General features: G+C 47.4%; 1 protein-coding gene across 1 annotated transcript in view; it reads right to left on the reverse strand.

Annotated features, from left to right (window-relative positions):
* rufy2 (RUN and FYVE domain containing 2) overlaps positions 1-13,213 on the reverse strand; it is a 347,850-nt gene that overhangs the window by 196,958 nt on the left and 137,679 nt on the right. Inside the window, exon 11 of the mRNA XM_068053416.1 lies at positions 8,562-8,729. Within this exon, the coding sequence (XP_067909517.1) occupies positions 8,562-8,729 (168 nt within the window). The remainder of the gene's footprint in view (positions 1-8,561; positions 8,730-13,213) is intronic.

The following is a 13,213-nucleotide window of genomic DNA, read 5'->3' on the forward strand; positions in this document are numbered from 1 at the left end:
CTGGTGTCCCGCAAGAATCTGTTTTGGGGCCTCATCTGTTCAAATGGTATGTCAGCCTTCATTGCAAGAGGATTTGAGTACAGGAGGAAAGATGTCTTGCTGCAATGGTATAAAGCCTTGCTGAGATTGCACCTGGAGTATTGTGCAGAGTTTTGATCTCCTTATCTAAGGAAGGATATACTTAGCAAAGAGGGAGTGCAACACAGGTTCACCAGACTAATGATATCAAGGGATAAGGGGCTAGTGGGGAAAAATGGCATAGAGGTAGATGATCAGCCTCTGTTTGAATGGCGGAGTAGGCTCAACGAGACAAACGGCCTACTCCTGCTCCGATTTCCTAAAGAGTCATAGAGTTGTAGAGCACAGAAACAGGCCCTTCAGCCCATCGTGTCCATGCCGGCCATCAAGCACCTATCTATTCTAATCCCATTTTCCAGCACTTGGCCCGTTGCCTTGTATGCTATTGCGTTTCAACTGCTCATCTAAATACTTCTTAAATGTTGTGAGGGTTCCTGCCTCTACCACCCCTTCAGGCAGTGTGTTCCAGATTCCAACCACCCTCTGGGTCAAAAGACTTTCCCTCAAATCCCCTCTAAACCTTCTGCCCCTTGCTTTAAATCTAAGCCCCCTGGTTATTGACACCTCCACTAAGGGAAAAAGTTTCTTCCTATTTAACCTATCTATCCCCCTCATAATTTTGTATACCTCATTCAGGTCTCCCCTCAGCCTTCTGTGCTCTAAGGAAAAGAACCCGAGCCTATCCAGTCTCTATTCGTAGCTGAAATGCTCCAGCCCAGGCAACATCCTGGTGAATCTCCTCTGCATCCAGTGCAGGGACCAGACACAGTACTCAAGCTGTGGTCTAATCAGCGTTTTATACAGCTCCATCAGAACGTCCCTGCTCTTATATTCTATGCCTCGACTAATAATGGCAAGTATCTGCTACCCTCAGTGATCAATGGCCAAGTACACCAAGGTCCCTCTGACCCTCTGTACCTCCTAGGGTCCTACCATCCATTGTAATTTCCCTTGCCTTGTTAGTGCTCCCAAAATGCATCCCCTCACACATCTCAGGATTCAATTCCACTTGCCACTACTCCGCCCATCTTACCAGCTCAGCTATACCATCCTGTAATCTAAGGCTTTCCTCCTCATTACTTACGACACCACCAATTTTCATGTCATCTGCGAACTTACTGATCAGACCTCCTATATTCACATCTAAATCATTAATGTACACTACAAACAGCAAGGGTCCCAGCACTGACCAATGCGATACACCACTGATCACAGGCTTCCAATCGCGAAAACAACCCTCGACCATCACCCTCTGCCTCCTGCCACTAAGCCAACTTTAGGATCCAATTTGCCAAATTACCCTGGATCCCATGGGCTCTTACCTTCTTCACCAATCTCCCAGGCGGGACCTTATCAAAAGCCTTACTGAAGTCCATGTAGACTACATCAATTGCTTTACCCTCATCTACACATCTGGTCACTCCTCAAAAAATTCAGTCAGGTTTGTTAGACATGATCCCCCTCTGACAAAGCCTTGCTGACTATCCCTGATTAATCCCTGCCTCTCCAAGTGGAGATTAATCCTGTCCCTCAGAATTTTTTCCAATAGTTTCCCTACCACAGATGTTAGACTCACTGGCCTGTAATTACCTGGTTTCTCCCTGCTGCCCTTCTTGAATAGTGGCACCACATTCACTGTCCTCCAGTCATCTGGTACCTCTCCTGTGGCCAGAGAGGATTTGAAAATTTGTGTCAAAGCCACATCTATCTCCTCCCTTGCCTCACATAACAGCCTGGGATACATCTCGTCTGGGCCTGGGGATTTATCCACTTTTAAGCCCGCTAAAACCTCCTCCCTTTCAATGCTAATTTGTTCAAGTATATCACAATCCACCTCCCTGATCTCTACATCTACATCGTCCCTCCCATAGTGAACACAGATGAAAAGTAATCATTTAAAACCTCACCTATGTCCTCCGGCTCCACACACAGATTGCCACTTTGGTCCTTCATGGGCCCTACTCTTTCCCTGGCTATCCTCTTGCCCTTAATATATTTATAAAACGCATTGGGATTTTCCTTTATCGTGCCCGCCAGTGTTTTTTAATGCCCCCTCTTCGCTCACCTAATTACTTTTTTAAGTACCCCCCTACACTTTCTATACTTCTCTAGGGCCTCCGCTGTTTTCAGCCCTCTGAATTTGCACAAGCTTCCTTTTTTTTTCTTTATCCAATCCTCCATTTCTCTGGACATCCAGCGTTCCCTGGACTTATTGGTCCTACCCTTCACCTTTACGGGAACATGCTGGCCCTGAACTCTCACTATTTCCTTTTTGAATGACTCCCACTGGAATGATGTAGACTTTCCTACAAGTAGCTGCTCCCAGTCCACTTTGGCCAGATCCTGTTTTATCATATTGAAATTGGCCTTCCCCCAATTCAGTACCTTTATTTCTGGTCCATCTTTGTCCTTTTCCATAACTACCTTAAATCTTAAGAGTTATGGTCACTATCCCCGAAATGCTTCCCCACTCACACTTCTACCACTTGTCTGGCTTCATTCCCTCGGATTAGCAGCCCCTTTGCTTGTAGGACTTTCTATGTGCTGGCTCAAAAAGCTTTCCTGTATGCACTTTAAGAATTCCGCCCCCTTTAAGCCTTTTGCACCAAGACTATTCCAGTTAATAATGGGGAAGTTGAAATCCCCTACTATTATTACCCTATTATTTTTACACCTTTCTGAGATTTGCCTACATATCTGCTCCTCTATTTTTCCCTGACTATTTGGAGGCCTGTAGTACACTCCCAGCCAAGTGATTGCCCCCTTTTTGTTTCTAAGTTCGACCCATATGGCCTCATTTGAGGAACCTTCTATGATTATCATCCCTCCTTACTGCAGTAATTGACTCATTGATCAATGCCACCTCCTCTTTTACACCCCCCCTCCTCCCCCCCCACCCCCCACCCCCCACAAACCCGGTCATGTCTGAAGATTCTATACCCTGGAATATTGAGCTGCCAGTCCTGCCCTTCCCTCAACGATGTCTCTCTGATACCAATAATATCATATACCCATGTGTTAATCAACGCCCTCAATTCATCTGCCTTACTTGTAAGACTCCTTGTGTAAAAATAGATGCATTCCAGCCTTGCGTTATTCGCCTGTGCCTCAACAGGTCTATATTTGTTTTGCCTTCCAGACTGACTTAACTTCTCTCTATATTTGGCTATGCATCACCTCCTACTGTACCTCCACTCTGTATCCCATCCCCCTACCAAATTAGTTTAAATCACTCCCTCCCCACCGCCCCCCTGCCCCAGAGGGGTGGATGTCCCAACCAAGGCCAATTAATGGCCTGTGTGGCTTCCAGGCCTGGGAGAAGTGGGCTCTCCCCCAGCTTTTCAGTTGGTGGGCATAGCCTTTGCCACAACATAAAATTCTGGCCCTGGAGTACATAAGAACATAAGAACTAGGAGCAGGAGTATGCAATTCAGCCCCTCGAGCCTGCTCCGCCATTCAACACGATTATGGCTGATCTCATCTCGGCCTCAATTCCACTTTCCTGTCCGTTCTCCATAACCCTTCAACCCATTACTAATTAAATATCTGTCTATCTCCTCCTTAAATTTACTCAATGTCCCAGCATCCACCACACTCTGGGGTAGTGAATTCCACAGACTCACGACCCTTTGAGACAAGTAATTTCTCCTCATCTCTGTTTTAAATCTGCTACCCCTTATCCTAAAACTATGACCTCTTGTTCTAGATTGCCCAACAGAGAAAACATCATCTCTACGTCTACTTTGTCAATCCCCTTAATCATCTTATATACCTCAATTAGATCTCTTCTCATTCTTCTAAACTCTGGAGAGTAAAGGCCTAAACTGCTCAATCTCTCTTCAAAAGACAAATCCCTCATCTCTGGAATCAATCTAGTGAACCTTCTCTGAACTGCCTCCAATGCAACTACATCCCTCCTCAAGTAAGGAGACCAAAACTGTATGCAATACTCCGGGTGCAGACTCACTAATGCCTTGTACAGTTGCAGCAACACTTCCCTACTTTTATACTCTAATCCTTTAGCAAGAAATGCCAAAATTCCATTTGCCTTCCTTATTACCTGCAGTACCTGCTTACTAGTTTTCTGTGATTCATGCACGAGGACACCCAGATCCCTCTGCACCGAAGCACGCTGAAGTTTCTCTCCATTTAGATAATAATTTGCCTTTCTATTCTTCCGACCAAAATGGATAACCTCACACTTATCTATGTTAAACTCCATCTGCCAAACTTTGACCCATTCACCTAACCTATCCATATCCATTTGTAAATTTCTTATTTCTTTATTGCAACTTACTATCCCACCTATTTTAGTGCCATCTGCAAATCTGGCTATAGTACCTTCTATCCCTACATCCAAATCATTAATATAGATTGTAAATAGTTGGAGCCCGAGGACCGAACCCTGTGGCACCCCACTAGTTACATCTTGCCAACCAGAAAGGACCCATTTATCCCAACTCGGTTTTCTGTTGGTTAGTACAGTGAGCAGATCTGGGCACTGCACATTAGGAAGGATATATTGTCCTTAGAGCGCACACAGTTTAAATTATGAGGAAAGTTTAAACAAACTATGATTCTAAATTCCAGGGAAAATAAAGGTTAAGGGGTGATTTGTGAGAGAGTCATTATGGCACAAAAGGAGGCCATTCAGCACATTGAGCCATGTGGCATTCTATACAGCAATCCAATCAGTGCCATTCTCTCACTTTATCCCCATAGCCCTGCAAGTTTATTTGCCTCAAGTGCCCATCAAATTTAATTTTGAAACCATTCATCATCCCTACTTCCACCACCCTCGTTGGCAGCGAGTTCCAGGTCATTACCACTCGCTGCATAAAGACGTTCATCCTCCAATCCGCCCTGCATCTCTTTTCCAAAACCTACATTGTGTCCCCTAGTCCATGTATTATCAGCTAATGGGAACAGTTTTTCTTTGTCTACCTTATCTAAATCTGTCATAATCTTGTACACCTCTATCAAATCTCCTCTCAATCTCCTTTGCTCCAAGGAGAACAACCCCAGCTTTTCCAACCTAACCTTGTAGCTAAAATCCCACATCCTTGGAACCATTCTGGTAAATATCCTCCGCACCCTCTCAAGGACCCTCACATCCTTCATGACGTGTGGTGACCAGCACTGGACACAATACCCCAGTTTTTTTTTTATTCGTTCGGGGGATGTGGGCATCGCTGACTAGGCCAGCATTTATTGCCCATCCCTAATTGCCCTTGAGAACAACATAAGAACATAAGAAATAGGAGCAGGAGTAGGCCATTCAGCCCCGCAAGACTGCCCCGCCATTCAATAAGATCATGGCCAATCTGTCCCAGGCCTCAACTCCTCTGTCGGGCCTGCTCCGCATAACCCTCGACTCCCCGAGATTCCAAAAATCTATCTACCTCCTCCTTAAATATAGTTAATGACCTAGCCTCCACAACCCGGAGGTAGAGAATTCCAGAGATTCACCACCCGATAGAGAAGAAATTCCTTCTCATCTCAGTTTTAAATGTGTGCCCCCTTATTCTGTAACTATGTCCCCTAGTTCGAGATTCCCCCACCAGTGGAAACATATTCTCAACATCTACCCTGTCAAGCCCCCTTAAAATCTTATATGTTTCAATAAGATCACCTCTCATTATTCTAAACGCCAATAAATAAAGGCCTAACCTGTTTAGCCGTTCTTGATAAGACAACCCCTTCATCCCAGGAATCAAGCTAGTGAACCTTTTCTGAATTGCCTCCAATGCTAGTATATCCTTCCTTAAATATGGGGACCAAAACTGTACGCAGTACTCCAGGTGTGGCCTCACCAACACCCTGTACAGTTGTAACAAGACTTCCCTATTTTTAAACTCTAACCCCCTAGCAATAAAGGCCAAAATTCCATTTGCTTTCCTAATTACTTGCTGCAACTGCAGGCTAACCTTTTGTGTTTCATGTACAAGAACACCCAGATCCCTCTGCACTGCAGTATTTTGTAGTCTTTCTCCATCTAAATAATAATCTGCCTCTTCAATCTTCCTACCGAAGTGGATTACCTCACACTTTCCCACATTGAACTCCAAGATGGTGGTGAGCTGCCGTCGTGAACCACTGCAGTCCTTGGGGTGCAGGTACACCAACAGTGCTGTTAGGAAGGGAGTTCCAGGATTTTGATCCAGCGACAGTGAAGGAACGGTGGGGGCGGCACAGTGGCGCAGTGGTTAGCACCGCAGCCTCACAGCTCCAGGGACCCGGGTTCGATTCCGGGTACTGCCTGTGTGCAGTTTGCAAGTTCTCCCTGTGTCTGCGTGGGTTTTCTCCGGGTGCTCCGGTTTCCTCCCACAAGCCAAAAGACTTGCAGGTTGATAGGTAAATTGGCCATTATAAATTGTCACTAGTATAGGTAGGTGGTAGGGAAATATAGGGACAGGTGGGGATGTTTGGTAGGAATATGGGATTAGTGTAGGATTAGTATAAATGGGTGGTTGATGTTCGGCACAGACTCGGTGGGCCGAAGGGCCTGTTTCAGTGCTGTATCTCTAATCTAATCTAAAAAAAAAAGTCAGGATGGTCTGTGGCTTGGAGGGGAATTTGTAGGTGGTGGTGTTCCCACGCATCTGCTGCCCTTGTCCTTCCAGGTGGTAGAGGTCGTGGGTTTGGAAGGTACTGTCGAAGGAGCCTTGGTGCGTTGCTGCAGTGCATCTTGTAGATGGTACATACTGCTGCTACTGTGCATCGGTGGTAAAGGGAGTGAATGCCTAAGATGGTGGATGGGGTGCCAATCAAGCGTGCTGCTTTGTCCTGGATGGTGTCAAGCTTCTTGAGTGTTGTTGGAGCTGCACCCATCCAGGAAAGTGAAGTGTATTCCATCACACTCCTGACTTGTGCCTTGTAGATGATGGACAGGCATTGAGGAGACAGGAGGTGGGTTACTTGCCACAGACTTCCCGGCCTCTAACCTGCTCTTGTCGCCACAGCATTTATGTGGCTAGTCCAGTTCAGTTTGATACATATCAAAAAAAGCAGTGGTCCTAGCACTGATCCTTGGGAAACACCACTGTCTACCATTCTCCAGTCTGAAAAACAACTATTTACCATTACTTGCCCTTTTCTGACTTAAGCCAATTTTTTGTCCAAGCTACAATGACCCTCCTATTCCATGAACCTTAATTTTGTTAACCAGCCTTTTAAGTGGTAGTTTGTCAAATGCTTTCTTAAAATCCTTATAAACAGCCACTGCATTCCCTTCATCAAACTTCTGATACTTCATCAAAAAATTCAATTAGGTTAGTCAAACACATTCTGCCTTTTCCCAAATCTAGGCTGGCTCTCCTTAGTTAACGCAAATATCTCCAAGTGCGTGTTAATTTTTTTTCCCTGATTATTGTTTCTAAAACCTTACCCACCTGTGATGTTAAACTGACTGGCCTATAGTTACTAGAAAAGTCCTTACACCCATTCTTGAATAATGGTATCACATTTGCCACTCTCCAATCCACTGGCACCTCCCCAGTAACTAGGTATTTGATTTAATTTTTCAAGATATTAAGGGGAACAGATAGGGTAGGTGGAGAGAAACTATTTCTATTGATTGTACCTGGGGGCACAGTCAAAAAATTAGAGCAAGATCTTTCAAGGGCCAAATTAGGAAACAATTCTACACATAAAGGATGGTAGAAATTTGGAACTAAAGCCTGACTCGGGCATAAAATTAAAACCCGACACGGGCCCGACCGACCACAGCCAACCCACACCGAGCCCGATCCTTTCAATTTTTATTCACGCCTGACCCGACCCAACACGAATCTCCTTCATCTGTTCCCGCAGCAGGCTATTCCTGTAGCTGGAGTTGTGGGGAGTCATGGATAAGCCTATTCCATGACTTCCCGAAGCAGTGTCCAGTCCAGTGGACCAGCCTCCCAAAAGAGATGGGAGAAGGAGATACTATTCCCTATCATTCAAATGCACACTAGAAAGGTTTCTTTCAAAGAAGAACATTTTGAGGTACAGTATGTGAATAATTTAAGACATGACATGTTCAATGTAGAATTCTTGGGAGGAACAGGGGACTTTGGACCAATGGTTCCCTAATCTTTTGACCACTGGGGTTTTCCTCGCCTCATGCCTGAGTGTTCTGAGACTAATCAATAGAGATTGATTGCTCTGATTAGTCAACTACTCCATTCTCATCATATCACCTATCAGGACGGTGAAAGATAAACTAGATGGACTGTGGTCTTTTCTCATCCAGCAATTTCCTGTATTGTTATGAATTTAGGAGCTTAAAATTAAAATTGAGGTAACCTGGTCCAGTTATCTCCTGACCGCAAAACCTGCTTAACCTGAAGAATATACTGCGTGCAAGAATACGGCAGACCAACCTTTTTTTTTAAGGACATCATTGCAATAGGGAATTTAACCAGATGTTCAATAGTTATCTCAGTATCTATAGTGCAGTGTTGTTAAATTCTCAAGCTGATATTTGAAGAGCAACTTACCTTGAGCTTCTGAAACATCTCCACATTAATGGCCTTCACCTCCTCAAGCTGGTGCCGAAGGCTAATCAGTGCGTCCTGCTTCTCGTGGATATCTTTCTCCAGCAGCTTCATGGCCAACTCCATCTCCTGCTTCATGTTAATCTGCACCAACAGGTCACTCTCCACATCCTGCCAGTCAATAAAGAAAAGCTCAGTCATGTCATCATTCCCCCAGCAGCTCTGGATAAGAACTGAACAGCCCAGACACAAACTGGACCTGTAAGGAGAGGTTGAGGGGGGGAAACAGAGGAGCGGGAGGCAAAGGTGAAGGGGGAAGGGAGAGTTAAGGGCGTAGAAGGAGGAGTCAAGGGCGGGGGAGAGGAGAGTCGAGGGCAGGGGGAGGAGAGTAGAGGGCAGGGAGCAATAGAGGAGAGAGAGGCGAGGGTATGGGGGGAGGGGAGAGACAAGGGCGGGGAGGGCGACAGAACAGGGAGAGACGAGGGTGGGGGAAAGTGTAGGGGGTCAGGGGTGCTGGGAAATATGTGGGAGAGATGGAAGGGATGGGGAGAGGCGAGAGGATGTGGGGGGGAAAAGAGGAGGGAGGACGGAGAGATGGGTGGATGGGAGCGGGAAGAGGAAGGATGTCGGGAGGGAGAAGAGGCGAAAGGACGGGGGGAGGGGGGAAAGAGGACAGACAGGTGGGTAAACGGGTGGACGGGGAAGAGGCTGGAGGTGAGAGGATGGTGGGGTGGGGGGGTGATGGGGGGGTGAAGAGGCAAGAGGATGGGAAGGGGGTTGAGGGACAGGAGGGGAGAGATGTGAGAGGGAGGAAAGGCAGGAGGATGGGAGGGGGAGAGACGAGAGGGTGGTGGGGGGGAAAGAGGCGAGAGGGCGGGAGAGGGGAGATTGGCGGGGAAGAGGCAAGAGAATTGGTGGGGTGGGATGGGAAGAGAGGCCAGAGACGGGAGGTGGGGAGGGGGAGAGGCAAGAAGATGGGGGACAGAGAGGCAAGAGGACGAGGGGCTGGCGAATAGGCAGGAGGACACAGAGGTGGGAGGGGGGTGTGGTGGAGATGCGAGAGGGCGGTGGAGGGGTGAAGGCGATGGGAGGTGGAGAGGCAAGAGGACGGTTGGGGGGGGAGGGGAGAAGGGCGGGAGGAAGGGGGAGGGGCGGGAGGAAGGGGGAGGGGCGGGAGGAAGGGGGAGGGGCGGGAGGAAGGGGGAGGGGCGGGAGGAAGGGGGAGAGGTGGGAGGAAGGGGGAGGGTAAGAGGCGGAAGGATGGGAGGAGGGAAAGGGAGGAGGTGTGTGGGGGTTAAGTGGGAGGTGGGGGGGGGGGGTGGAGAAGAGGTGGAAAGATGCGAGGGGGAGGGGACCAAATGAGCAATTTGGTACGATCCTAAAATTAATTTTACACTTCGTAAAACAACAATGGTGACGATATAATGTTCATAATGCAGATTTACTTAAAACACTTCAGGAAGAAGTAAATAACATCGGTATTTGCCTATCCAGCAGACTGAATTGTGTCAATTCACAGCAAATTCCATCTGAAGTAGAGTCAACTGTTGTGAAATAGACAAACTTTGACAATGACTGTGAGGTGCAGTGCATTACATGCTGATTTTAATCTCTGGAACGTAAAATTTATAAATAATTCTAAATGTGTTCATAATACTATGACCACAATCTTACATCAATAAAATATTCTGCATAAGTACATTTATATATGAGCCAAGCTCTCACTTAATTACTCCATGAGTTGGATTTTTATTCAAACAGGCATGTTACCTCCGGTAGTGATCAGTATTTGGAGCTGCTCACAGTTTTGCAGTAATGGAATGGGTTCTCAGGGACTAACAATACACGAGATGAGGTGGGTCCCATGGTCTTGGAAGCATGCTGACAAAATATCGATGGAAATGGAAATGGTAGAGGTAACTGATGTGGTGGAAATTGATGGGCAGAATGTATTGGAATGGCTGGCCAAGCTTAGAGTGGATAAGTCGCCTGGTCCGGATAGCTTGCATCCCAGGATGCGAAGGGAAATGGGACTGAAGCTAGCAGAAGGGCTTGTCATAATCTCCCAATCTTCCCGAGATACGGGAGAGGTATCAGAGGAGATATCAGGGGCGGCATAGTGGCGCAGTGGTTAGCACCGCAGCCTCACAGCTCCAGCGACCCGGGTTCAGTTCTGGGTAGTACCTGTGCGGAGTTTGCAAGTTCTCCCTGTGACCGCGTGGGTTTCCGCCAGGTGCTCCGGTTTCCTCCCACAGCCAACGTTGAAAGGTAAATTGGCCATTGTAAATTGCCCCTAGTGTAGTTAGGTGGTAGGAGAATGGTGGGGATGTGGTAGGAAATATGGGATTAATGTAGGATTAGTATAACTGGGTGGTTGTTGGTCGGCACAGACTCGGTGGGCCGAAGGGCCTGTTTCAGTGCTGTATCTCTCTATGATTCTACTACCTCTGAGGTCCTGCTTTTTAATGTCTTACCGAGCTCCCTCATCCCTCTTTCTACCAATGTTGTGGGTACCAGCTTGAATCACAACCTCTAGCTGTTCACCCTCCCTCTCAAGAAAGCAGTGGCATAGTGATATTATCACTGGACTAGTAATCCAGAGACCCAGGGTATTTCTCTGGGGACATGAGTTCGAATCCCACCATAGCAGAAGGTGGAATTTGAATTCAATTAATAAAACTGGAATTAAAAGCTAGTCTAATGATGGCCATGAAACCATTGTTGATTGTTGTAAAAACCTATTTGGTTCACTAATGTCATTTAGGGAAGGAAATCTGCTGTCCTTACCTGGTCTGGCTTACATGTGACTCCAGACCCACAGCAATGTGGTTGACTCTTACATGCCCTCTGAAATGGCCGAGCAAGCCACTCAGTTGTACCTAACCGCTACAAAGTCAACAAAAAGGAATGAAACCGGACGGACCACCCGGCATCGACCTAGGCACCGGAAACGACAACGGCAAACCCAGCCCTGTCGACCCTGCAAAGTCCTCCTTACTAACATCTGGGGGCTTGTGCCAAAGTTGGGACAGTTGTCCCACAGACTAGTCAAGCAACAGCCTGACATAGTCATACTCACCGAATCATACCTTACAATGTCCCAGACACTGCCATCACCATCCCCGGGTATGTCTTGTCCCACCGGCAGGACAGACCCACCAGAGGTGGTGGCACAGTGGTATACAGTAGGGAGGGAGTTGCCCTGGGAGTCCTCAACATCGACTCCAGACCCCATGAAGTCTCATGGCATCAGGTCAAACATGGGCAAGGTGACCTCTTACTGATTACCACCTACCGCCCTCCCTCAGCTAATGACTCAGTACTCCTCCATGTTGAACACCACTTGGAGGAAGAACTGAGGGTGGCAAGGTCACAAAATGTACTCTGGGTGGGGGACTTCAATGTCCATCACCAAGAGTGGCTCGGTAGCACCACTACTGACCGAGCTGGCCGAGTCCTTAAGGACATATCTGCTAAACTGGCTCTGTGGCGGGTGGTTTGGGAACCAACACGAGGGAAAAACATACTTGACCTCATCCTCACCAATCTGCCTGCCGCAGATGCTTCTGTCCATGACTGTATTGGTAGGAGTGACCACCGTACAGTCCTTGTGAAGACAAAGTCCCGTCTTCACATTGAGGATACCGTCCATCATGTTGTGTGGCACTATCACCATGCTAAATGAGACAGATTTCGAACAGATCTAGCAATGCAAAACTGGGCATCCATGAAGCGCTGTGGTCCATCAGCAGCAGCGGATTTGTACTCAACCACAATCTGCAACCTCATGGCCCGGCATATCCCCCACTCTACCACTACCACCAAGCCAGGAGACCAACCCAGGTTCAATGAAGAGTGCAGGAGGGCATGCCAGGAGCAGCACCAAGCATACCTCAAAATGAGGTGTCAACCTGGTGAAGCTACAACACAGGACTATCTGCATGCCAAACTGCGTAAGCAGCATGCGATAGACAGAGCTAAGCGATCCCACAACCAACAGATCAGATCGAAGCTCTGCAGTCCTGCCACATCCAGCCGTGAATGGTGGTGGACAATTAAACAACTAACTGAAGGAAGTGGCTCCACAAATATCCCCATCCTCAATGATGGGGGAGCCCAGCACATCAGTGTGAAAGATAAGGCTGAAGCATTTGCAACAATCTTCAGCCAGAAGTGCCGAGTTGATGATCCATCTCGGCCTCCTCCTGAAGTCCCCAGCATCACAGATGCCAGACTTCAGCCAATTCGATTCACTCCGCGTGACATCAAGAAATGACTGAAGGCACTGGATACTGCAAAAGCTATGGGCCCTGACAATATTCCGGCAATAGTACTGAAGACCTGTGCTCCAGAACGTGCCGCGTCCCGAGCCAAGCTGTTCCAGTACAGCCACAACACTGGCATCTACCCTGCAATGTGGAAAATTGCCCAGGTATGTCCTGTACACAAAAAGCAGGACAAGTCCAACCAGGCCAATTACCGCCCCATCAGCCTACTCTCAATCATCAGTAAAGTGATGGAAGGTGTCATCAACAGTGCCATCAAGCGGCACTTGCTTAGCAATAACCTGCTCAGTGACGCTCAGTTTGGGTTCCGCCAGGGCCACTCAGCTCCTGACCTCATTACAGCCTTGGTTCAAACATGGACAAAAGAGC

Source organism: Heterodontus francisci, chromosome 20, assembly GCF_036365525.1.
Source record: "Heterodontus francisci isolate sHetFra1 chromosome 20, sHetFra1.hap1, whole genome shotgun sequence".
NCBI classification, from domain to species: Eukaryota; Metazoa; Chordata; class Chondrichthyes; order Heterodontiformes; family Heterodontidae; genus Heterodontus; species Heterodontus francisci.